We start from the raw sequence: 24,556 nt of genomic DNA, 5'->3' as shown, positions 1-24,556 counted from the left end.
CCAGAAGGCTCCTCACTGGGGTCCCAGAAGGGTTTCCCATTTGGTAGCAGAGCCTTGGCCCACTAGCCCAGTATCCTGGTAACCCTCGACAGTGGCAAAGCCTGAAGCTCTAAAGGACGGCAGCCTCCCAGCCCAGAGCCACTGCTGGCTAACTAAAACCGTCCTGTGATCTGCTGATGCACTGACGCATGAGGCCCGAGCGACTCTCTCTTGCCATGCATAGCTACAAGCTCTTCCCCGAAGATGGCAGCACACAGCTTACAGGGTTATCACCTGTCCCCCTGGCCTGCAAGGAATCTTTCCGTTTCCCCAGCTTAAAGGCCGCAGATTCACTCCCTTTGCTCCTTTACACACAACGTTCTTCCCAAAGAGCTAATCCTGATTCACACCACCCGGGGATGCTTATGCCAAATCAATGTTTCAAGTGGATTAAATTAATTCAGAAGAAACACAGCTACAGGTGGAGTTAATCAGGAAGAGTCACTCCACTTAAATAGCATAAGCTTTCGTAGGCAAAGACCGGCTTCGTCAGATGCACACATCTGACGAAGCTGGTCTTTGCACGCATCTGACGAAGCTGGTCTTTGCACGCATCTGACGAAGCTGGTCTTTGCACGCATCTGACGAAGCCGGTCTTTGCCCACGAAAGCTTATGCTCCAAAATATCTGTTGGTCTATAAGGTGCCACAGGACTTCTCGTTTTTGAAGGACACAGACTAACCCAGCTACCTCTCTGATATTTGTCCACTTAAATAGACGCACTGCCTTCATCCAGATGAATTTTCGTGCACAGACAACCTCTTAGTTTCACAAAACACGCTGCAGCTCAAAACCCGCCCTGGAGAAGCAGGTTCGTACCAGGGCCACTTCTCAAGCAGGGAAAGGGAGCGGCAGAGAGGTTAAAGGATGTGACCAAAGCAGCACTGTACATTATGTGCCGCCACTTTCGACCGACCCGTGATAGCCTGTTGAGAACCCAGGCACCCGCCGGGGTAACGTGAATGGTGCCACCGAGCCCTGGACCCCTCCTGCTACAGGTGAAAACCTGAGCGCCTCTCACCTCCTGTATTATCTCCTGCAGGCTCCTTTCACTGATGTCGTTGCTCGCCACAATGGGGATGGTCTCAAACCAGGGAACCTGGAAGCTGCACACAATTGAAGTGAGTCGTCATAAATGGCTGCAGGTTTCCTACACGGGACAGGTGCCCCAGCAGGTTACTCGAAGCTTTGCTAGATCTGAACCCCGGAGGGCAGGCGAAACTCTGGCGCTCCTGTTGCAGGATCTGTGGTGAGGGCAGAGCCGAGGGATTCGGGGTGCGGGAGGGGGCTGGTGTGGGGTGCACGAGGGAGCTAGAACGGCGGAAGGGGATCAGGCGCGGCTCTGGGTTGAGGTGCAGGGTCTGGGAGGGAGTTCGGGTGGGGGCCCAGGGGCAGCTCCCATTTGATGGAGGTGAGGAACAGGTGGCTCTACGTGGCCGATGCTGCCCTGTGCTCACCTGCAGGCCCCGCCCCCCGCTGCTCCCATTGGCCGTGACTCTGGGACTGGCTTTCCTCCGGCCGCAGCAGAGAGCTGCCATGGTCCGGGGAGAGCAGGCCGTGGCAGCCCCGGGGGCAGGTCTTATTAGGCAGGGGCGTGGCCACACAGCTTAGAGGGAACCCTGCCGGGAGCCAGCTCTTGTCAATCCACCCCCGCAGACAGACAGACAGACAGACAGACAAAGGGAAGTGGGAGGGGCTCGATATCTGGGCGAAGGGCGGAGGTAGCCACTCGGCACAGAGACACACTCCCTCCGGCTGGGTAAGCGCCGACTGCTGGTCCGACCCCGACCCACCGGGAACCAAGAGGGGCCATTGTCCAGTGTCGGTACCTGCCCCACGCAAAGGACCGTCTCAGGGAGCTCCCAGCGCAGGGCAATACGGGCTCAGCCGCCTGGCACTCACGCGGCACCGCAGGTCCGGAGCACCCAGCGAATCTCCCTCGACTGCTTCCCGAGATCGCCGCTGTCCACGCGGACCCCTCCTGCCCGGTATCCCAGCTGGTGCAACGCCAGCGCCACGGCGCAGAAGTTTGGGAGGCCGCTGCTGCCAACAGCAAAGAGAAGAGTGGGCCTGGCTGGCCAAAGGGCCTGGGAACCCACCCTCTGTGATGCAGGCCAGGAGGGATGGGCCAAGCGGGCTGGGTTTGGGGGCATGCGAGGCTCCATGCCCTGCTAGGACAAAGAGCACAGGAGGGAGGGACTCCCATGGTGCTCAGCAGCTGTTCTGTCCCCAGCCCAGGGGATGGATGACCACACTCAAGTGCGGGAGCGTCGGAACACAGGGGCTGGGTCCCAGCCGGCGTCTCTGGGAGACGCCGAGGAGCTCTAAGGAATCGTCTCAGAGATCCTGCGTTCCACCAGCTGCCCCGGCTCTGCTACCTCTGCCGGATTCTTCACTGCACTGCCCCTGGCCTCTCTGCTCCCGACCTGACCCTGATGGCCATCTCCACCCTCTCCAGCGCTCCCACCAGCCACCGGGGAGCCCAGGTGTCACCGTACTCAAGGCGTGTGCCGGGAAAAGGCCTCCGCCGGCCCAGGTGCCTCACCCCATGACACTGTAAGTGTCCAGCAGTCCCTGGAAGCTGTGGGGGAAGGCGATGGCGTAGGACGCAAAGGCAGCCAGCTCCCCATGGTTCACCCCATCGCAGGGCACCTGCAGCAACTGACACACCCTTCCCAGCCACAATTCCGCCAGGGGCAGAAACTCCACCGGCTCCTCGCTGTCCAGGGGCTTCAGGGTCTGCAAAGGAAACAGCCCCTCCACAGGACCAATCACATCGTCTGCCATGGCCACAGCCTGTCTCTCCCTTGTGGTAGGGCCCCTAAGAACATCTTTCGATTCCTCAACCCTCTGCCAGCTCCAAAGCAGCCACTCAGTGGAGATAAACCTTGCACACCAGCAAGGATGACGCACAAAGGTCATTTGGCCACATCAAGGGCACCAAACCGAGAGCACTGGGGCTGCCTCCAGGCCCCTCTGGGCCGTTCGTGATCAAGCGAGGAGGACTGTGACCACCCTTAGCTTTCAAATCCATAGGTAGGACCCTGGGGAGACTACAAATCCCAGCATGCAATGCTCCAAGGAGGCAGCCAAACGGCTCGGTGAATGGACCCATCATCTCAGCTCCATAGCAGGTGGCAGCGGAGCACCTAAGAACGAACGTGGGCTGGGAAACTGCAGGCAGTGGGCTGGAGCCGAGTGGGGGAGCTGGAGCCGAACAGAATTCTAAGGGAAGGGGTGAGAGTCCCACGACAGAGCACGTGGGTCTCTCCTTGGGGTTCACCTCTGCCCCTGTCTACACTGTCTGCCCCTTCTCATCACCAGGCCAGGTTCCTAAATCCATCCACGAACCCGGGGCTGCACCTCCTCCAGCGACGTGAAGGACATGATGTAGGAATGGGCCACGGTCCCACACACCGGAATCCCATACAGCTGCCCTGCCAGGACGTTGCTGGTGCAATCGAAGCCTGCAATGGAGAGACAGGGTCCCATGAGCGAGGGGAGCGCAGACTACCAGGGAACCAAGGGGGCAGGGAATGCCCTGCTGTGAGGAGCTGGGACATCAGCCTGGCTGCTGGCCAAAGCTCACCCCCTATGTAGGAGTACTTGGATGCAGAAAGGCCCCCATCTGGGCCCTGGGCACGCCGCAGGCCAAATTCCACCAGCTTCTTGTCTGGGCCAGCCAGCATCCGGAACCGGGCAGCGTTAGTGGCCACAAGGCTGGAAACGGAAAACCCCAAATGTTCCCTGAGCGCAGACCAGGGTTCCCTCTAGATTCTTCCATTCCCAGGTGGAATAAATTTTTCATTGCATGCACCCAGGCATGAGCAGATGTGCACCCCAATAGACACACCTGCTGCCAGCTGTGGGAGCGCTGCTAATTGGCCAGGCAGCACCTGAATCTCTCCCAGACAGCCGGCCCAGCACTCGGCTTACAGGGAGCAGGACCCAGCTCTGGCTGGGCCCCAAGGGTGGGCAGACTCATCACCAGGCTGTGAGCTGTCTGCAGACGGGGCAGCCGAACAGGAAGCTTTGAGAGTGGATCGGTTCCATTCAGGCCACATGGGAGTCAGACGGCCCTGACCGGCGCTGGGGGCGGATCTGGGTTACAATGGCAGCACCGTGGAGCCACATGTGTTCGAAGCCCCAGACAGCCCAGCTGGGGGTCGGGATGAAGAGGGGGGTGTGGGGGAAAAGGGACATGGTCCAAGCTGTTGGGGTGGGGAGGGTGAGATAGATGAGGAGCCCTGAGGGAACAGGGGAGACTTTGGAGCCAGTGGGAGAGGGAGGAGAAGAGACCCGGCCAGGGAGCAGCGCACAGACGCTTGTGAGCCCTTGTGCAGGGCAGGACACGTTCACAAGTGGCTGGAAGCCGTCAGATGCCATCCTGCGCGTTTCACCCCAGGGTGTCTTCAGCCCCCCCACTGAGCACGTGCCGCCCCCTCCCCAGGGGCCCCACCTCCACGCGTGCCACTCCAGGGGACCCCACCACCACCACAAACCAGCACGTGCCGCCCTGGGGACGCTCCCCCAAAAGCCCGTGGCTGGAGCCCGCCTGGCCCGTTTCCCCAGCACCCCCTCACCTGGCGTAATTGACCAGACACAGCAGCGTGGTCTCCAGCAGCTGCACCACCAACAGAGGCCCCTTCACTTGCAACAGAGGAACCTGCCAGAGAAGAGCCGTGGGACAGGGGGTCGCCCCACTCAGCTCCCTTCCTCGCCCCATGCCCACTTCCGCATCGCTGGTTCCAAGCCACAGGCCCTGGCCAGGGCTAGGACTGAGACGTTCCACACACCAGGGCTCTGCAGCTGCTCTTCCCCTCCTCCAGCACAACTGGCTCCAGTACCGCCTCCCTCCCTCACCGCCAGCTCCTCCCTTCTCCCTCCCCCTTGCCCCCGTGACTCCAGGATCCAGCCTTTTCTCCACCTCCATTGCCACCGCCCCCCTGACGCCCACCCGCCCCTGCTGGCCCCCACTGCAGCCATCACCTGGGGATCCCTCTAGCGCTGCGGTTTCCAGCCTTTCACTAGTGCAGACTCCCAGTCACCCCCAACTGGTCACAGACCCCCCCTCCATTCTCCCCCTCCACCATTCATGGACCCCCCCAGTCACCCCCACCCTGTTCATGGACCCCCCATGAAAGCCACTTCTAGACACTACAGATACTTAGCTAACTGAAAAAGGAAAGCGCAACATAGATTTTCGGGCAGTGGTTAATAACATGGTTGGAAGATATCTACTTTAAAAGGAACCGATCATAACTCTGCAATTTATTTAAATCTTCTTTTCTATGATCATTTTTATTTCTCCGTTCTTTTCTCCCATGGAACCCCTGCACGACCTGGGTGCCCGCAGACCCCTGGGCGGGAACCATTAGTACCTCGCCTGTTGGCAGGGGCTTTCAGACACCAGTGGCTGTGCTGTGAGTGATAACGAATCCTCAGCAAGATGTGAATAAATCCAGCTCTTATGCAGCACTTTTCCCCTGAAAGCGAATTCTAAGACACGACCCAGCTGGGCTTCTACTGCGTGCAGAGCTGTACTGCCTCCTTGTCAGACCGACCTCGGCACAACGGGGAGCACCTGGCCAGAGGCAAAGGAAGGGCCCCACCCCTAACCAAGTCTGGTTTTACTCTGTTCTCCCGACACGTCCTTTCCAGTCCTCCTCCGTGGTCCCGCATTGTGACTCCTGGGCTCTTCCCCGGAACCAGTGGACATCTACAGTTGTCCCTCATGACCCTCTTAAGGAGCATGAATGCCCTCCTTCGACTTGGGGTAATTCTGTGTCTCACCAGCGTTCTGAGCTGCCAGTCCTCAGCTCCACCCAACCAAAGTCTGGAGACTTTTAACCACCAGGCTCAGCTCCCACCAGGACTATTCCCACATATCTATTTAGGGGCTAGTGCGACAATGACTCCTTATTTCCCTTCTCCCTCTGTAACTCGTCCATGCAAGGACGTTCCTCTGACTCTTTTCAGAAGCCAGACGCCCCTGTGCTCTTCGGACTAGCTCCTTCTTTCCCCCACCCTGCCAGGCCTTCTTCAGAGCAGAGAAGAGTCTTCTAATAAGCCTGGTCTTTGGAGGAAACCAGATAACTACAGCAAGGCCAAGAGTGCGCTCAGGTGCTCCTTAGGCCACGGCTACGTTACCCAGAAGATCGACCCACCCAGGGACAATCTGCCAGGCCTCAATTTCGCGTGCCTGGTGGAAATGTGCAAAAATCGACCTATCGGGGGTCACAGTCGACTCCCCTACTCCTCACGATGGAAGTGCTCCTGTTGACCTTCCTTAGCGAGGGCAGCCAGGTAAGTTGATTGCAGATGCGTCACTGGAATCAACTTCATTGCAGTAGCTAGAATTGAGTATCTGCAATTGAGTTATCTGCAATCGACTTACCTGCTTAGCGCAGACCAAGTCTTAGCGTGCAGGATGAATTTATCTTCCTGGTTTTGAGGAAACCAGCGTGAACTAAGCCTGAAGTCACACCAGTTTCAGCCCACGCAGCCAGGTCCTTGCACCAGCTTGTACTCGTTTCCACTGGTGCAATACACACGCACCTACAGACTGAGCTACTCAAACAGTGGCTGCATCCACACGCTGCTCACGATAAAGGAAATTGCCACTCCAGCACAAAGGGGCAGGAGGAGATGTCAGGGGAAGTGTGCTGGTTGAGTCACCTACAGTATAGAACACCAGGGCCCACCTTTTATCCGTAGATCTTAAAGTGCTTTACAAAGGGCATGAGTGTCATTGCACAGAGGGGGAAACTGAGGCACAACAGAGTCACGTGGCTTGCAGGTAAAGAATCCAGATCTCTCCCATTTCAGTCCAGCGCTCTATCCACAGGGCCCCCGGCTCAGGGATTATTCACTCAGAGCCCAGCTGCAGAGACTGCCTGAGGATTCTCAGACTGTCCAAGCCACTGCTGTAACCACTCTGTGCTACTGCCGTGGCTAACACCCACCTTGGCGAAGACGACAGAGCCCTCCGGCACAGAGGAGACGGTGACTTCGGAGGCGTCCACAGTGCGCAGGTAATCGAAGAAAGCCTTGTCCGTGGTGCTGGGTAGGACCGACTGCAGGTACCCAATGTCTGGAAAGCAGCCAGAGATTGCTACTCAGCGCGGGCACGGAGGAGGGGGCAGCGCCCCTCACGTCAGGGGACCAGCGCTCCGCGGGCAGGCAGAGCTGTGGGTTTAGAGCAGCGGTTCCCAACTTTTCCGCAACGGGGACCCGGTTTTAGAAATCAGTAAGACGTTGGGACCCCAGGCAATTCAACCCCAGAGTGGGGGACGTGTGTGTGTGCCCTCCACAGGGAACCAAATTTATAAACCTTGATTCGCCCCCCGACCCCACCAGGCTTAAACCCCTTGTAGCCCCAAACACCCATCCACCCCCAGGCTTGAACTCCTCACAGACCCCCCCACCTCACATGAGCCCCACAGCTGATCCCCCACTGCTCCTTTGCCGGGCTGCCACCTCCTCCACACAGCTCCCCTCACCACTCGTAATTACCTTCCCCCACCTGCAGCATGGGCCCCTCCCTGCCCTGCAGCATTGAAATGGGGCTCAATTTAATTGGTTTAATGGCCGGATCCCACCAGGAGCAGCACTTAGATTTCAGAGGCGGAGTCTGGTGTTCTAACCACTAAGCCACGCTCCCTCTGAACCACAGACCTCATGCTGCCAGCTACCCCAGGGCATGCGGGTGTGTAAGGGGTACAGGGACCTTCTTGGTCTGAGGTTTACACCCCAGTCCATCAAAAGTCATCAGGAAAAGTCTCTGTAGAAAGCCTGCATCTCACATTGGTCATCACAGTCCTTGCCAGAGGATCATATGTATGGAGCAAGGCAGGGGGATTGGAAATCATGTTCTTAAAGCCTTGTAGCTAAAGGCACATCACACCCAGCGGTACATGCTTAAAGATGGGTCCCACCACACCGGAGGAGAGAGACACATTCCCTGGCTGACCCTTACAAGGGAAAACCGTTTGCACAGTGAGTCAAACACCAATGGACTCCAGGAGAGGAAATGAACAGGGCGAGGGGAACAGCGTTTCCAGGTGAAGAACAAAGGACTGCCCTAACAGCTGTGCTCCCTGTAAGCTGGGCCCTCATGCAGCTGCTCAGGTGAGATTCAAATGCCGCCCAGGTGATGAGCAGAGCACCCACAGCTAGGTTTTGTTTCTATTGGTGGTGCACATTCGCGCATGCCTCGGTGACACAGAAATTTATTCCACACATGGGTGGAAAAAAATTCCTCACCTGGCTGGAAAAGCTTGGAGGGAAGATTGTTTAATAGATGTAGGGGTGTAAAGAGATGCTCTGGTGCCTGGGGAGACAAGCTGCCGGCAGGCCCTGGCTTCCAGCCCTCCCTGAGCATAGGGAGCCGGGAAGGCACGTTGGCAGGTTTCTGAAGAAATCACCTTCGCTGGCTCTGCTACTCAGCCTGTGGCTGTAAAATTCACAGCTCGGAGGAGAGCCGAACTGCCCCTGCATTCAGAGCAGCTGGTTCCCATGATGGGTCAGGGCACCTACTCCCCCTCTCAGCACAGACCACGGCATGGCTGTACTGCCGGAGAAGGGTGCCACACCTGGACTCCAAAGCCCTCCTGTTCCCTTGACAAGTGGCACCCCTCCCCTGCTCCTCAGGCCTATGAGTGAGAGAAGGGCTTGTCCTCCCTGGCCCTGCAGCTCCCATGCATTGCCCTGGAGTGGCTAAGGACAGGGGTGTCATTTTGGGGGTGGAGGGCTTTCCCCACCAATTGTGTACCAGGGGTCCACTCACCTTAGCCCCAAACAGAGCTCTTAGCTGAATGCAGCCTGAGTGTGACGGAACTAATTCAGGAGCTGTTCAGGGATTTCCTTTATAAACACAGCCAGGGTGATTAAGGTAACAAAGGCTTTATAGTCCCTTATAAACTAAGGGACATTACAAACAACAAGCAGCCCAGCCCAGTAGCACCGTAAAGACTAACAAAGGTATTAGGTCATGAGCTTTCGTGGGACAGAGCCACTTCTTCATATTATTAGAGCAGACAGTAAATCCCCACTTTACTCCATCTCGACATGTGTGTTAATCATATCAACGCAAATGTCAAAATCCTGGGCTCCAACCATCCGCTTCCCCCAGTTGGGGGAAGCGAGAGGCTGGAGCCTGGGGAAGGCGGGGCACGGCTCCAGCACTTGGACCCAGCAGCAGAGTGCTGAAAGGAGCAGCCCCATGGCCTTCTCCAGCTGGCGAAATCCAGGGGGACACCACTGCCAGGAGGAAGTGGGAGGTGGGAGGGAAGCCCCTCAGCCCCTGGGAGGTGGGAGCCAGGCACAGCAGTGCCTGGTCAGTTTCCTGGCTCCCACAAGCAGCAGGAAAACTGACCAGGTGCTGCTGCGCCTGGCTGGCTGCTCCCCAGAGCTGTGGGGCTTCCCCCTGCTTGTCCTCTGAGCCCCAGGGAGCTGGGAGGCAGGCACAGTAGTGTAGTGCCTGATCAGTTTCCCAGCTCCTGCAAGTGGTGGGGAGCTGGGAAACTGACAGGTGCTGCTGAGCCTGGCTCCCTCCCCATGGCTGAGGAGGAGGGAGGGGTCCTCCTTTCCTGACTTACACAACATTTGGGTTATACGGAGGCTGCAAGGAACTCAACCCCTGAGTAACTCAGGGTTTTACAGTATAGCTTGGAGCAGGGGAAGGAAGGGGTCACCTGTCACTAGGCTGGGTATATGACACAAATTAAGAAGGAGGTATGCAGTTCCTGCAAATATCAAAGGGGGCGGGAAATTGCCCTTGTAATGCACAAAGGTAGCTGAGATCTCTATTAAGGCCTAATTTAAATGTGTCAAGTTTGCAAATAAATTTCAGTTCAGCTGTCTCCCTCTATAACCGTGCAGCAAAATTCTTTTGTTGGAGAAGGGCCACTTTGAAATGCATTACTGAGCGCCCACGGAGGTTACAGTGCACTAGACAATTCTAAAAGCATCGTCAGGTACTTCACTCAGAAGATGGGAAACATAGGATAGAACTAGTCAGCGACAGAGACAGGATAGCTCAGTGGTTTGAACATTGGTTTCCTAAACCCAGAGTTGTGAGTTCAAGTCTAAAGGTGGCTCTCTGGGGTCTAGGGTAGATAGAACTTAGTGGTATCCCCTGGGCCTGTCCTAGCACCAGAGCTATTTAACGCACTCATACATAGCCTGGGATAAAGGTTAAGCAGTGAGCCAACAAAACCTGCAGCTGATACAACATCTATTCAGTATAGTTAAGTCCAAGGCAGACTGTAAACTGCTAACAGGGATCTTGCAAACCTGGGTGGCTAAGCAGGTGTCAGACAAGAATCAGAGGGGTGTAGCTGTGGTTAGTCTGGATCTGCAAAAGCAATGAGGAGGGGTCCTGTGGCACCTTACAGACTAACAGAAATAAAAACAAAAAGCAGTCAAGTAGCACTTTAAAGACTAGCAAAATAGTTCATTAGGTGAGCTTCTGTGGGACAGACCCACTTCTTCAGACCAGGATAGACTCAATATTTAAGGCACAGAGAACCAAAAACAGTAAGCAAGGAGGACAAATCAGAAAAAGATAATCAAGGGGAGCAAATCAGGGGGTGGGGGGGAAGGTCAAGAATTAGACTGAGCCAAGTATGCAGACAAGCCCCTACAGTGACTCAGAAAGTTCCCATCGTGATTTAAACCATGTGTTAATGTGCCAAATTTGAATATAAAAGCCAGTGCTCACTTAATAAACTATGTTGCTAGTCTTTAAAGTGCTACTTGACTGCTTTTTGTTTTGCTAGTGTAGAGACTAGCGCGGCTTCCTCTCTGTTACTAACAGAAATGTATCAGCATAAGCTTTCGTGGGCAAAGACCCACTTCGTCAGATGCACCTGCATCTGAGGAAGTGGGTCTTTGCCCACGAAAGCTTATAAGAACGGCCATACTGGGTCAGACCAAAGGTCCATCTAGCCCAGTAGCCAATGCCAGGTGCCCCAGAGGGGGTGAACCAAAGACAACGATCAAGCCATTTGTCTCCTGCCATCCATCTCCCGCCTTTGACAAAAGGCTAGACACCATACCTAACCCCTTGCTAATAGCCATCTACGGACCTAATCTCCAAACAACATCGAGCTCTTTTTTAAACTCTGTTCGAGTCCTGCCTTCACAGCGTCCTCTGGTAAGGAGCTCCACAGGTTGACTGTGCGCTGTGTGAAGAAAAACTTTCTTTTATTGTTATGCTCATACACTTCTGTTAGACAAAATTCAGTGTTGATAAATGCAGAGTAATGCACATGGCAACATATAATTCCAACTGTACATACAAAATGCTGGGGTTAAAGCTAGCTGAACTGCTCCCTAAAGAGATCTTGATGTTGCTATGGACAGTTGTCTGCAAATATCTGCTCCATGTTTAGTGGCAATCAAAAAAACTGACAGAATATTGGGTCTTATGAAGCAAGGAACAGCTGATAAGACAGAAAATATCGTATTGCCTCTCTAGAAATGCCCCCATCAAATACTGTGTGCAGAACTGATCACCCCAACTGCAGAAAATATAGTGAGTCTGGAAAAGGTGCAGAGACTGGCAACAGAAACTATCAGGTGAACGGACCACGCTCCAGATGAGGGGAGATTAAAAAGATGGGGAACTTTCCAGTCTGGAAAAGATGATTAAAGAGGAGATACTACTCCAAAACCATGAATGATGTGGAAAAACTAATAAGGAAGTGTTATTTACTCTGTCAAATTACACAAGAACTAGGAGAACAGCAAGAATTCTTGTGGCACCTTATAGACTAACAGATATTTTGGAGCATGAGCTTTCGTGGGCAAAGACCCGCTTGAAGCTCATGAAAGCTCATGCTCCAAAATAGCTGTTAGTCCATAAGGTGCCACAAGACTTGTTGATCTTGAAGCTACAGACTAACACGGCTCCCTCTCTGATACAAGAACTAGGAGACACTCAATGAAGCGGGTGGGCAGCAGATTTGAAAACAAACGAACAAAAGACAGTATTTCTTCACAGCCAACCCGCAGAACTCCCTGCCAGAGGAGGCTGTGAAGGCGAACGCCGCATCGAGGTTCAAAAGAGAACTAGAGAAGCTCATGGAGGACAGGTCCCCAAACAGCTGTTAGCCCTTGTGGGCAGAGATCCAGTACCACGTTGTGCAGGTCCTTCACCTCTGCTTGTCAAAGGCTGGGAATCACTTGCTCATTACCTCTTCTGTTTGTTCCCTCTGGGGCACCTGGCACTGGCCACTGTCACAAGACAGGATGCTGGACAAGATGGACCTCTGGTCTGAGCCAGTGTGGTCATGCTGATGTTCTTACATAGAACCTAGACATATTTGCCCCTGTTGTAACCCCCTGGACCCCCCCCCCCCCTCCCAGAGCTGAGACAGAGATCCCTTTAGAACTCCTGGGTTCTCTCTCTCAGTGCAGAGTTAATAACCAAGTAAGAAGATGGATATCACCATTCTAAATCTCACAGTTTCCCTTAAGTGACTTGCCACAAGATGTTGAACACGTTGTTAGCAGAGCTGAGTGGGCCTAGTATTTGTAAAGACAAGCAGAAGTCCTGGGGCACCTTACAAACTAAAAGATTTGTCGAAGCATAAGCATATATGATCTGATGCAGCAGGTCTTTGCCCACGAGAGCTGATGCTCCTATATATCTGTTAGTCTATAAGGTGCCACAGGACTTCTGGCTGTTTTTGCAGATATAGACTAAAGAGGTGACCCCTCTGATACTTGTCTAATATTTGTTTTTCTTTCACATAGGAACTAGATCCAGGGCTTCTGTCAGCAAAATTGCTAAATTATCTTCCAGAAAACTGGAGTGTAAGTGCCCAGTGTAGAAAAATCCCCTCCTGAGGTGATTCATATGTCCCTGTCCATGAGCTGTGGTGTCTGTATGGTTGCCCTGCATCCTGACCAAATAGCTCTTAAGCTAAGCATTTTAAACTTATAATCTGCTTTACCAGCAGTGGTGACATATTTCCCTCACAAACCACATCAAAATTAGATAAATTGAAAACCATATTCAGTGTTAAAATGGAGTTTTAGAAACACAAAATGGCCGCCGGAGAATGACAGTTGCAATTAATATTCGGCGGGCTATGAATATGTATGAAGTTATGGTTTGAAAAGTCTCAAACTGATTGGTTACTTTAGAATCCTCATACATATGTAATAGTCAAATGCCCCTTTGATACATTGTAGCACTGAGGAGGACCTAGCAGGCAGAGGTTGTCAAACAGGTCCACCCAGGCTGTATATATTCAGGAGAGCAGCCCTGCTTGAGGCATTCCAGACTAGACTTCAGAGGAGAGCAGAGGAAGAAAGAAGACTACAGAGAAGGACTGAGCCAAGAGCTGGACTGAGCCTGTAGTTGAATGTCGTTGGCAGAAGAGCTGAAGCTGACCTGCGTGTCAGTCATTGCTCTCTAGCCGCCGTGGGCTGTCGAAGACCAGAAGAGCTCCAGTCTTCATAGAGCTGAATCACTAGTAAGGCTCTGGTTCTTTTATCCGGAGGGTTTGCCTGGCAGATTGCACCAACAACGGTGCCCTGCATGGGGAAACTGCAGCAGCGACCCTACTTTTCCAGTCACCGACCTTAGCTCAGGCCAGTGTCTGAAATATCAGGGTTGTTCCTAAAAACACAGGAGGTTTTTGTTAACCAAGCCGGTTTTTCCTCCTGGTTCTCTTTTCCTCCCTCCTTTACTATCTGACCTGACGCGGCTGCCGTACAAGCGCGCCGTGAGGGTCATAACTTCTTAGCTCGAAGAGAACTACAGGCCCAGCGCCTGGATCACAGAGCAGGAATAAGGAGGTATTTATGGTCTGGGTTTAGGGTTAAATAATTAGGTGAGCAGTTAGTGTTTTTATATAGCTTTGTAATAGAGGGTGGATTGGGACTTCCCCAAGTCCATGATCTGCACCTTATATTTTGTATTCCTTGTCTTTCTGTAAAGGCACAGGAGGCCAATGCTATTGGTCTAGCTTAAAACTATTGCATGCACACAGGAGGGTAGTTAGGTAAACTGCTTTCTAATAATCCAGAGCTATAAGCTCCCCCCTATTTAGGAAGGTAGAGTGGTCAGGGATAACCCTATAAAGAGAAAACCCTGGTGTCCTTAGTAACCCTTCAAGGGTAATGCAGGTGTGCAATAAAGGGCTACCATAACAAGGTGGTCAAAATAGACAGTACCATTTTTTGAGGGAATAACCTTTAACTAGGAAAACCCCTCCATTTAACTAAGGGGAAAACCTCTCAGAAGGAAACCCCGCATATACTGGGCTCTCCCCTGCTTGGCCAGCAGGGCAACCCATTTAACTAGAGAATTGACCTAGCTTAGCGCAAATTCTTTTTTCTAAGTAAGATCTGCTCCCCGCGGTAGTCGGCCAAGGGTTGAGCAACCTGGTGAACCTCAGGAAGATCCAGGGATAAATAAATAAATACAATTCAGCTCTGAAGTTAATCTTTCCATTTTACAGCACGCATCGAAGGCTGCACGGTCCGTCCCGGAAGCACAGTAAGTAGCTGAGGGATTAGATAGCAGTGCTGTTACAGTAGTTACCTATTGTTTAAGGCTATAAGCCATAGTATTCAAATCCTGTGCCTATTCCACAAAAACAAGGGCTTACATCTTTTGTGCAACTTAGCTTACCAAAATTCATACTTTTGAGTTATAAAATAAACCCTGTCTCCCTGTTTGAACCTGACATCTTGTTTGTATTTTCTTCCTTGGGTGTAAACACTGCAGCAGCGCAGTTCACACACCGTGAAACCCTGTTGTGATTAGACCCACCGTAGACGGCGAGCAGGGTCGAGGGGTAAAATCCTGGGAGCATTGGTAAGGACTCAGTTTTAGTCCAGTCCATTGCTCTGGTGTGATTGACTTGGCCTAATCAATATTCAAATTTATTCATACGTCACTCACATCCTCGATATGGTATCACGGACAGGATGTGTGATGTCAGATGCTGTGTGTTGCCCCTGGAAGAATGGTCAGGTTCAAGGCAGAGAACTGAGCCACTTAATATTTCATGCCCAAGAAAAGGGAGACAAAAATGAATATACCTTTGCATTTGAGGGTAGTGAGACCGTAAGGAGTACAATAGAAAAGGTCACGTGGTCTGGGCTGGCTTGCCTGATCAGCTGCCACCAGAACCTAACGTTCTACCCAATAAAGACCCACAAAAAGTAAAATCTACTAAGAAGCCCCAAGCAGGGACTCCTGAAGAGACTCTGCAACAAATTAAAGAAATAATAAAGAAAAGTAGGATAGATTATTCTATCCTAAAAACCTCTATTCTGCTTAGGCCTGGAGCTAGGGGGACCACCATCTTAAATGAATGGAAAGGGGCCTTAGCAGGTGCAGGGACAAGGGGTCTGTTCGGCCGAATTAACTACGATACAAAAGTTATGGCCGGAACCCTCCTTAATTGTCTAGTGGAGACTCTTAACAAGTTTACTAGGTTGGAGTCCACACTAGACAAGACTCTGTGTATGGCTGGGAGTGAGACATCCTCCCTCAGCACAGTGAAACCAACCCAAGATACCCAAGATGTTAGTGAACAAGTTGAAGCTTGCCCTGTCACTGACAAAACGTGTCACAGATGTAGCAGGCAACGTTCATAGCACAGTGACAGATAGCAGGACACAAGCAGAGATGAAGTCCTTAATGGACGACACCTGCAGAAAAGACAAAGAGCCAATCGTGGTATGGTTAGGGAGACTGGTATTAGAATATGGTCAGGAATGGGTAGATCAGCGAGAAGCCTATTATCTGGCCAGAAACTAGCTGGCGTGGTGGCGTGGGATCCACCACGGAGTTAGACCGCAACACGCACTGGCCCATCCTGGTTCCAAGCCTTGCCTTGCTGATAATCAGATCCACGTGGCAAGCATATTCGCTCCCTCAGGGAACAATTACTACCACCAAGGATCTAATTAGGGCCATAGCTGGTGTAGCAGTGGCCAGCTGGAGGCCAGAGCGGGGAGGACCGGTAGGGCTCACTACAGAACAGGCACCACGACTCAGCTTTTTCTGTTATATCTATGACTACTCTGCGATACCAGTTTTCAACCTAGCCATAGAGGCAGGAGCGTCTGGGGTTCCCTTATAAATCCCCAACCATAAAAATCTGGCTACGGTCAGTAGAAGGGAGACCGGTAGGAGCCCTCTACGATGTAGAGGGAGAGCTGCCAGCAACCTTCCAACAGGGGGACCAACATGACGGGTTTCACCATGATAAACCCATTAAAAACCCTGACCACAAAAATGTCAAAAAACAAGCATGCCCAGTGGACACTAAGCCCAGGTACTCAAAACAAGAGCAAAATAGACAACAAAAGCCATGGTTTAGGTTTAAGCCCAAATTTCCCCAACAGGAGAAGGAAAAGGGAAAAAAGTCTGGGGAGGAAGAAGAGGCATCAGTTGTGACAAAGTATAGGCAGGCTATTGCTAGATACCTGTTTAATAAGGGGACGGATCTTACCGACATGCAGGGCAAATCTGATGCCCAACTTGAAAAACAGGCAATAGAGTTAGGGTGGTGTCTGGAATGGTGGTCGTATAGCTCCAATGGACCTAGGCGACCAGCCCCCCGCCTCGCCAAAAAACACCTAACTGTCCTCGGGTGGTGCCGCTCCCGGGGGCGTAAGAAAAAGCGGCAAGATGCAACCAATGCCCTGGTGGAGCAAAACAATATTCAAGAGACAGATATCAGACCTTATATTACTTTGTTAGATGAAACAGATCAGTCCCACCAATTTCTAATAGACACGGGAGCCCAAATAGATGTCATTTCCCCTGACGTCACCCATAAAACAACAAACACAAAGTTGTGGGTACAAGGGGTAAATGAACTAAAAGAAGCCCCGTTAGTAAAAGTCACTTTAAAGCTACCAGATGGGGAGAGGGAAACAAGAAGGGCTATATTGGGCGCCCGGAACCTGATTGGAGTGGACTCCATCCGGGAATTTCAATTGCAGCACATCTTGTCAACACTCCCAGTGGAGATTACTGCTCTAAAAGTATCAAATGTGTACACACCTCAGTTAACAAATCCCCAAAATTGGAAATCTAATGTAATCCCAACCAAAGGGAAAGATGCCATAGAAGCTATAAATACCCTCCTAAAAGACCTAACAAAGGAGGATAAAATAGCTAGAATCTATGAAACCAAATACATCAGTAGCGCCTGGGGGAATTCTAAAACCCAGTTCAGAGCCTAGTAACAAAAAATATAGAATGGTCATAGATTACCGTAAGGCCAGTGACCATATTGCTGAAACACCCTACGTTGTAAAGTGGGACAGACCACATATAGAGGAAGTTATCAGCAACAAAAACTATCTTTGGGGGGTGCACATTGGACCTCAAAGATATGTTTTATCAGGTACCCATGCATGACCCGCAGGGTGTCCTAAATTTTCGATTCAATGGGCAGATGTTCCGGTGGAAGGTTCTTCCCCAGGGATATAAAAACTCACCAGCAGTCGCTACACAACACCTAGCTAAAACGCTAGAAAAGGTGGTTGTCCCTCAAACTTGTGAGGTGATGTATTATGTGGATGACGTTGCCATAGTGGGGAAAGAGGAACACGCTGTAAAACAGCTTACCCAAGAGGTAATTACCCAGCTAAAAGCAAATGGCTGGAGAATAAATGAGGAAAAGTCTCAGTTAGCCCCCAAAACTGAGTTTAGCTTCCTAGGGATTAAAACAAATCCTACCAACTGGTGTACAGAAATTGAAAAAGAAAAATGAAATGAATGGATTGCACGTCCTCCAGAAACCAAAAAACAGTTACAGGAGGTGCCTAGGGTATTTAAATTACCACCGGTTTTTAATACCCATAAAAATGGCTGCAAACTTAGCCGTTCTACAAAGAAAATTAAAGAAAGGGGACAAAATAAAATGGACTCCAGGTCAAAAAATAGCATATGAAATGCTCCTGGAGGCTCTAAAAAATCCCCAGCCTTTGGCGCGGATAGATCCGCAAAAACCTCTAACCATTACTATAGATTATACACCTGACCAAATAACAATAGAAGCTGCCCAACAAAATCAGCCTGTTGGCCGTGTAGTTAAAAAATTGCAGCCTAGTCAGCTAAACTATGGGCCATATGGGAAGGTACTCCTCGCACTAAAAGAAGCCAGGATTTGGAACCATTACCATGGGACGGTAAAGGGACCAGCGGTTAAATCATTGCAGTGGTTAAAATCAGAGTATCCCTTGGAGTTTGGGGGAGAAAGCACCACTTGGGCACAGTTGCTTTACGAGGCACATTCCTCGTGGATGTCTTGGACCCTGGTTAACACTCCTATCCCTGTTAAGAACAAGGCAAAATCATTGGTTATAAAAACAGATAGCCAAGAGCCTTGGCTGTTCTGCGATGGGTCTACCAAGCATTACCCTAAAGCAGGAATTTATTGCTCTAAGTGTCACTATTTGAAAATTGTGACGGAGCCATCAAAAATATCTGCTCAAGAGGCAGAAGTAAAGGGAATACTCTATGCAATCCAGCATGCTAACAACAAGCACAAGCTGGAAGCTCCAGTCTTAGGAATAGACTCGGAGTAGGTAATTAGAGTCTTGTCCAAAGAGGCAAAACCCACTGCTTATTCTCACCACTGGGACCAAATCTTTCAAAGAATCGAACAAAAGCCAAGACCCTGGTATTTGGTCCATTGTCCTTCCCATAAACCAGACTCCAATCCTTTGCATGAATTCTTAGATCACCATCTTCAAAAAGAGAATGGTTTGGCTCCAGAAGTTGGTCTGGCAGACAACTCTGGTAATTGCCTAAATGTGGCGCAGTGGTTCCACCAAGAATGGGGTCACTGGGGCCCAAAAACATATGCGAGGAAATCTGGAAAAGAGAGATGGGAAGCCCATATGTGTCCCATAAAACCTGGCAACAGATTGCCAGAGGCTGCTTAACCTGTAATGTCAACAAAAGAATGAATCGGCCAAGGTCACAGGTTAGCGCGTTAGATCCGGCTTATTTCAAACCAGGTTCCACCTGGCAGGTGGACCTAATGGGCCCGCTGCCGGGGGCAAAGCTATTCCCAAAAGCTTTAGTGGTTGTTGATTTGGGATCCTGTCAAGTTTGGGCGGTTCCCACAAAAAAGTCGACAGCCAAAGATATAATTCGGCTTTTGTCTAAGTGTGCAGCCAATTGGTCTGTACCTACCGAGATCCAGTCTGACAGTGGACCTCCCTTCAATTCAAAAGAAGTTGAACAGCAAATGAAGGCATGGAATACTCGGTGGCATTTCCACACTCCTTACCATCCGCAAAGCAATGGGGTAGTGGAAAGAAAAATTGGGGTATTAAAAACTCAACTAAAAATGTTAAACCCCAATGCAGACTATAAGGGCTGGCATGCATATTTAGACACCGCCTTGTTAAACATAAATGGGGCGGTGTCTAGATGGCCGGACATACAGCCCAAACAAAAAGAACCTTGGCGGCCGGTCTATGCCAAAGGCCAAAAAGTATGGGTAACACTTCCCGGTGAAGGAGCAGAAAAACCTTTTGCTAACACTATTCAAAAGGTCGGGAAATACCCTAATACCTATTATTTGGGTCCACCGAAAAACATGCTGGTACACCATAACTGGTTGAATAAAAGGGAATAGGCTACAATTCATGCTTGCATAATTTTATGAAATAATAATGTTAATTTTTCTCGTTTTAGGTTTGCATTATGCTGCTGTTACTACTGGCCGTGACCTGTGTAGTAAATGGTAAACTACAAAACTGGGAAAGCAATGCATTTATTAGAACCGCAACCTTGGTGGCAAAAGCTCTAAACAAAACCGACTGCTGGATATGCAGTGTCTTCCCTGCTACCAGCAGAGTTGGAATTCCCATGATACCTATTCCTCTGACCACTCAAAACATGACAAAAATGTATTGGTCAGAGGAAGACCACTTGGGAAGGAGTACAAGCCAAACGTCCTGACTATTTGGTAGTGGAAAAAAACAGGGACTTTGGTGTTTTGTGTGTAATGGTTCTAATTTGTGTGAGCGGAAGGTAGTTAAGGTACCCGGCACATCTGAATCACGCGCAAAATGGCAGTTTAAAGAGCACAAAGATGTTTTTGTTGGCAAAAGCAAATGTGGAACCTATATTTTAAGTAAGGGTATGGCACTCCCACAATCTTGGGGAGCCGTGTATTTCCCACATGTTAAGTCATACTGGTCTGAAAACAACGACCGGGGGAAAAAAATTGTGCACGAACAAACAGTTCTGTGCTCTGGAAGTGTACACCTTCAGGGGGAGCCCTATGGCCTTTCTCTGGTTACTATCAAGGAGCTGCGGCTTCGTTACAATCCAACCTTCAACAGGGTAAGGGAAGCTGCAACCAGCCGCTCTATGCTATCACCGGCCATTACTGGGTGTGCGGTGACAAAGCATATAAGGCACTCCCAGCATATTGGCATGGTTCCTGCTATTTGGCCTACCTGTTGCCTTCCCTGCACATCCACAAAACCTTACCGCAGGGGGGTATAGGTAACGCTTTTCCCTACGCTTTAGGGATAAATTTTGATTTTGAGGTTGAAACCAATGGAGTCCCCGGTACAAGTGACCAGGAGGACGACGAAGTAGTGTCTGATGAATCCTTTTCTCAGGATGTCATCCCTAAGCCTAAACATCATAAAAAGACATTTTGGGGTCGGAGCCCCTTAGCTAGGCGAAAGAGATTTGGAGCAAGCACAACAAGATATAAAAAACAGAAAGCCTCTAACTATGCAGGAAACGATAGGCTGGGCCCTATTACCACCAGTTGGTATTGCAAGAGTTGGTGGAGCAGTCCTCAGACTACAGTCAGTCTTAGAGGTTGTGGCCAATGAAACAGGGCAATCCCTCAAGGAGTTAGCTGATGAACAACATCAGATCCGTCAGGCTGTGATCCAAAATCGAATAGCATTAGATACGATCCTCGCGGACAAGGGAGGTGTCTGCGGTTTTTGGAACAGTGCTGTGTATACATTCCAGATAATGCAAATAAGGTTTTTAAGAGAGCAGACCATATAATGCGTGTGGCCTATGTTCTGCCGGCACCACCTGTGTGGGACCTGTGGTCATGGGTCACTGACAAACTGGGATATGTGGGTACCCAAATATTTAAGGGAATTGCTTTATTTTTTATGATTATAATAGCAACTCTGATTATATACCTTGTTGTGAAACTTGTGTTAGCATGTGTAGCCGACTTTAGGTCAGGGTAATGAAACAAGCCTAAAGAATAAATGTAAATGTGCTTTGTGCGGGAACTATAGTTGTCTAATTTGACACATAGTTGTTTAACTATTAAGTCTTAGCTTATAGGCTGGATGATTGGGTAAGGAGTGAACCGCTCCGCCTCTGTCAGGGTCACGGGGGCATGGCGCAATATCCCTAACGTGGGGTGAGTGTTGTGTCCGCGCGTCCTGTTATGTGGTCCCGGTTGTGTCCATATCCTCTAACATCAAACCATCGTTTGGGCTTAGGATGGACCGTAGGTGGCCCAGGATGGGTGGCACTGGCTTGCTGGGGTCACTGTACCTGTCTCCCACTGCGGGTTCCAGGACGGTTGGTGCCCGTTCCTGAGTTCTTGCAGGGGAAGTACGGGATGAGTGAGTCCACTGGTCAGTGTGATCGTACCTGGGGCACCATGGGTAGTACCTAAGTGGAGGCAGTCATCATGCAGCTCCTGGCCATGGCCACGGGGGCATGTAGAAAAATCCCCTCCTGAGGTGATTTATATGTCCCTGTCCATGAGCTGTGGTGTCTGTATGGTTGCCCTGCATCCTGACCAAATAGCTCTTAAGCTAAGCATTTTAAACTTATAATCTGCTTTACCAGCAGTGGTGACATATTTCCCCCACAAACCACATCAAAATTAGATAAATTGAAAACCATATTCAGTGTTAAAATGGAGTTTTAGAAACACAAAATGGCCGCCGGAGAATGACAGTTGCAATTAATATTCGGCGGGCTATGAATATGTATGAAGTTATGGTTTGAAAAGTCTCAAACTGATTGGTTACTTTAGAATCCTCATACATATGTAATAGTCAAATGCCCCTTTGATACATTGTGGCACTGAGGAGGACCTAGCAGGCAGGTTGTCAAACAGGTCCACCCAGGCTGCATATATTCAGGAGAGCAGCCCTGCTTGGGGCATTCCGGACCAGACCTCGGAGGAGAGCAGAAGAAGAAAGAAGACTACAAAGAAGGACTGAGCCTGTAGCCGAACATCGCTGGCAGAAGAGCCGAAGCTGACCTGCGTGTCAGTCATCGCTCTCTAGCCGCCGTGGGCCGTCGAAGAACAGAAGAGCTCCAGCCTGAAGACCAGAAGAGCTCCAGTCTCCATAGAGCTAAATCACTAGTAAGGCTCTGGTTCTTTTATCCAGAGGGTTTGCCTGGCAGACCGCACCGCCCAAACAACGGTGCCCTGCTTGGGGCATTCCGGACCAGACCTCGGAGGAGAGCGGAAGAAGAAAGAAGACTACGAAGAAGGACTGAGCTAAGAGCTGGACTGAGCCTGTAGCTGAACATCGCTGGCAGAAGAGCCGAAGCTGACCTGCGTGTCAGTCATCGCTCTCTAGCCGCCGTGGGCCGTCGAAGAACAGAAGAGCTCCAGCCTGAAGACCAGAAGAGCTCCAGTCTCCATAGAGCTAAATCACTAGTAAGGCTCTGGTTCTTTTATCCAGAGGGTTTGCCTGGCAGACCGCACCGCCCAAACAACGGTGCCCTGCTTGGGGCATTCCGGACCAGACCTCGGAGGAGAGCGGAAGAAGAAAGAAGACTACGAAGAAGGACTGAGCTAAGAGCTGGACTGAGCCTGTAGCTGAACATCGCTGGCAGAAGAGCCGAAGCTGACCTGCGTGTCAGTCATCGCTCTCTAGCCGCCGTGGGCCGTCGAAGACCAGAAGAGCTCCAGCCTGAAGACCAGAAGAGCTCCAGTCTCCATAGAGCTAAATCACTAGTAAGGCTCCGGTTCTTTTATCCGGAGGGTTTGCCTGGCAGACTGCACCAACAACGGTGTCCTGCACGGGGAAACCGCAGCAGCGACCCTGCCCTTCCAGTCACCGACCTTAGGTCAGGCCGGTGTCTGAAATATCACGGTCGTTCCTAAAAACACAGGAGGTTTTTGTTAACCAAGCCGGTTTTTCCTCCTGGTTCTCTTTTCCTCCCTCCTTTACTATCTGACCTGACGCGGCTGCCGTACAAGCGTGCCGTGAGGGTCATAACTTCTTAGCTCGAAGAGAACTACAGGCCCAGCGCCTGGATCACAGAGCAGGAATAAGGAGGTATTTATGGTCTGGGTTTAGGGTTAAAATAATTAGGTGAGCAGTTAATGTTTTTATATAGCTTTGTAATAGAGGGTGGATTGGGACTTCCCCAAGTCCATAATCTGCGCCTTATATTTTGTATTCCTTGTCCTTCTGTAAAGGCACAGGAGGCCAATGCTATTGGTCTAGCTTAAAACTATTGCATGCACACAGGAGGGTAGTTAGGTAAACTGCTTTGTTATAATCCAGAGCTATAAACTCCCCCCTATTTAGGAGGGTAGAGCGGTCAGGGATAACCCTATAAAGAGAAAACCCTGGTGTCCTTAGTAACCCTTCAAGGGTAATGCAGGTGTGCAATAAAGGGCTACCATAACAAGGTGGTCAAAATAGACAGTACCATTTTTTGAGGGAATAACCTTTAACTAGGAAAACCCCTCCACTTAACTAAGGGGAAAACCTCTCAGAAGGAAACCCCGCATATACTGGGCTCTCCCCTGCTTGGCCAGCAGGGCAACCCATTTAACTAGAGAATTGACCTAGCTTAGCGCAGGCAAATTCTTTTTTCTAAGTAAGATCTGCTCCCCGCAGTAGTCGGCCAAGGGTTGAGCAACCTGGTGAACCTCAGGAAGATCCAGGGATAAATAAATAAATACAATTCAGCTCTGAAGCTAATCTTTCCATTTTACAGCACGCATCGAAGGCTGCACGGTCCGTCCCGGAAGCACAGTAAGTAGCTGAGGGATTAGATAGCAGTGCTGTTACAGCAGTTACCTATTGTTTAAGGCTATAAGCCATAGTATTCAAATCCTGTGCCTATTCCACAAAAACAAGGGCTTACATCTTTTGTGCAACTTAGCTTACCAAAATTCATACTTTTGAGTTCTAAAATAAACCCTGTCTCCCTGTTTGAACCTGACATCTTGTTTGTATTTTCTTCCTTGGGTGTAAACACTGCAGCAGCGCAGTTCACACACCGTGAAACCCCGTTGTGATTAGACCCACCGTAGACGGCGAGCAGGGTCGAGGGGTAAAATCCTGGGAGCATTGGTAAGGACTCAGTTTTAGTCCAGTCCATTGCTCTGGTGTGATTGACTTGGCCTAATCAATATTCAAATTTATTCATACATGACTCACATCCTCAATACCCAGCAGTTCCTGGGATCATGGGCAAAGTCCGTTCCCCCCCACCCCCAACATTTGAAATAGTGCCCTGGCTAAGGAGGAGACAATGCACCGG

The 24,556-nt window shown here is 50.6% G+C and overlaps 1 protein-coding gene and 1 long non-coding RNA gene across 15 annotated transcripts in view; one reads left to right on the top strand and one right to left on the bottom strand.

Annotated features, from left to right (window-relative positions):
• The window catches only part of LOC142009080 (nicotinate phosphoribosyltransferase-like), a 43,494-nt gene that overhangs the window by 8,963 nt on the left and 9,975 nt on the right, over positions 1–24,556 (bottom strand). For 12 of the 14 annotated variants that reach the window (XR_012644321.1, XR_012644323.1, XR_012644322.1 and 9 more), the window contains exons 2-8: positions 7,005–7,132; positions 4,623–4,705; positions 3,629–3,759; positions 3,391–3,506; positions 2,585–2,778; positions 1,942–2,082; positions 1,061–1,145 (exon numbers count right to left, since the gene is read on the bottom strand). Coding sequence is in view for 11 of the 14 variants with exons in the window: in XM_074986556.1 (XP_074842657.1) it covers positions 1,061–1,145; positions 1,942–2,082; positions 2,585–2,778; positions 3,391–3,506; positions 3,629–3,759; positions 4,623–4,705; positions 7,005–7,132 (878 nt within the window). In the remaining 3 variants the exon portion in view is untranslated. The remainder of the gene's footprint in view (positions 1–1,060; positions 1,146–1,941; positions 2,083–2,584; positions 2,779–3,390; positions 3,507–3,628; positions 3,760–4,622; positions 4,706–7,004; positions 7,133–24,556) is intronic. The other 2 variants (XM_074986558.1, XM_074986559.1) reach the window with 2 other exon arrangements.
• Positions 12,955–24,235, top strand: LOC142009082 (uncharacterized). The gene is made up of 3 exons (XR_012644324.1): positions 12,955–13,526; positions 14,517–14,554; positions 19,733–24,235. It is a non-coding gene; the product is annotated as an uncharacterized LOC142009082 (long non-coding RNA).

The sequence above is a fragment of the Carettochelys insculpta genome, chromosome 2 (assembly GCF_033958435.1).
Source record: "Carettochelys insculpta isolate YL-2023 chromosome 2, ASM3395843v1, whole genome shotgun sequence".
Lineage (NCBI taxonomy): Eukaryota > Metazoa > Chordata > Testudines > Carettochelyidae > Carettochelys > Carettochelys insculpta.
This window is presented reverse-complemented; position numbering and strand designations above follow the sequence as displayed.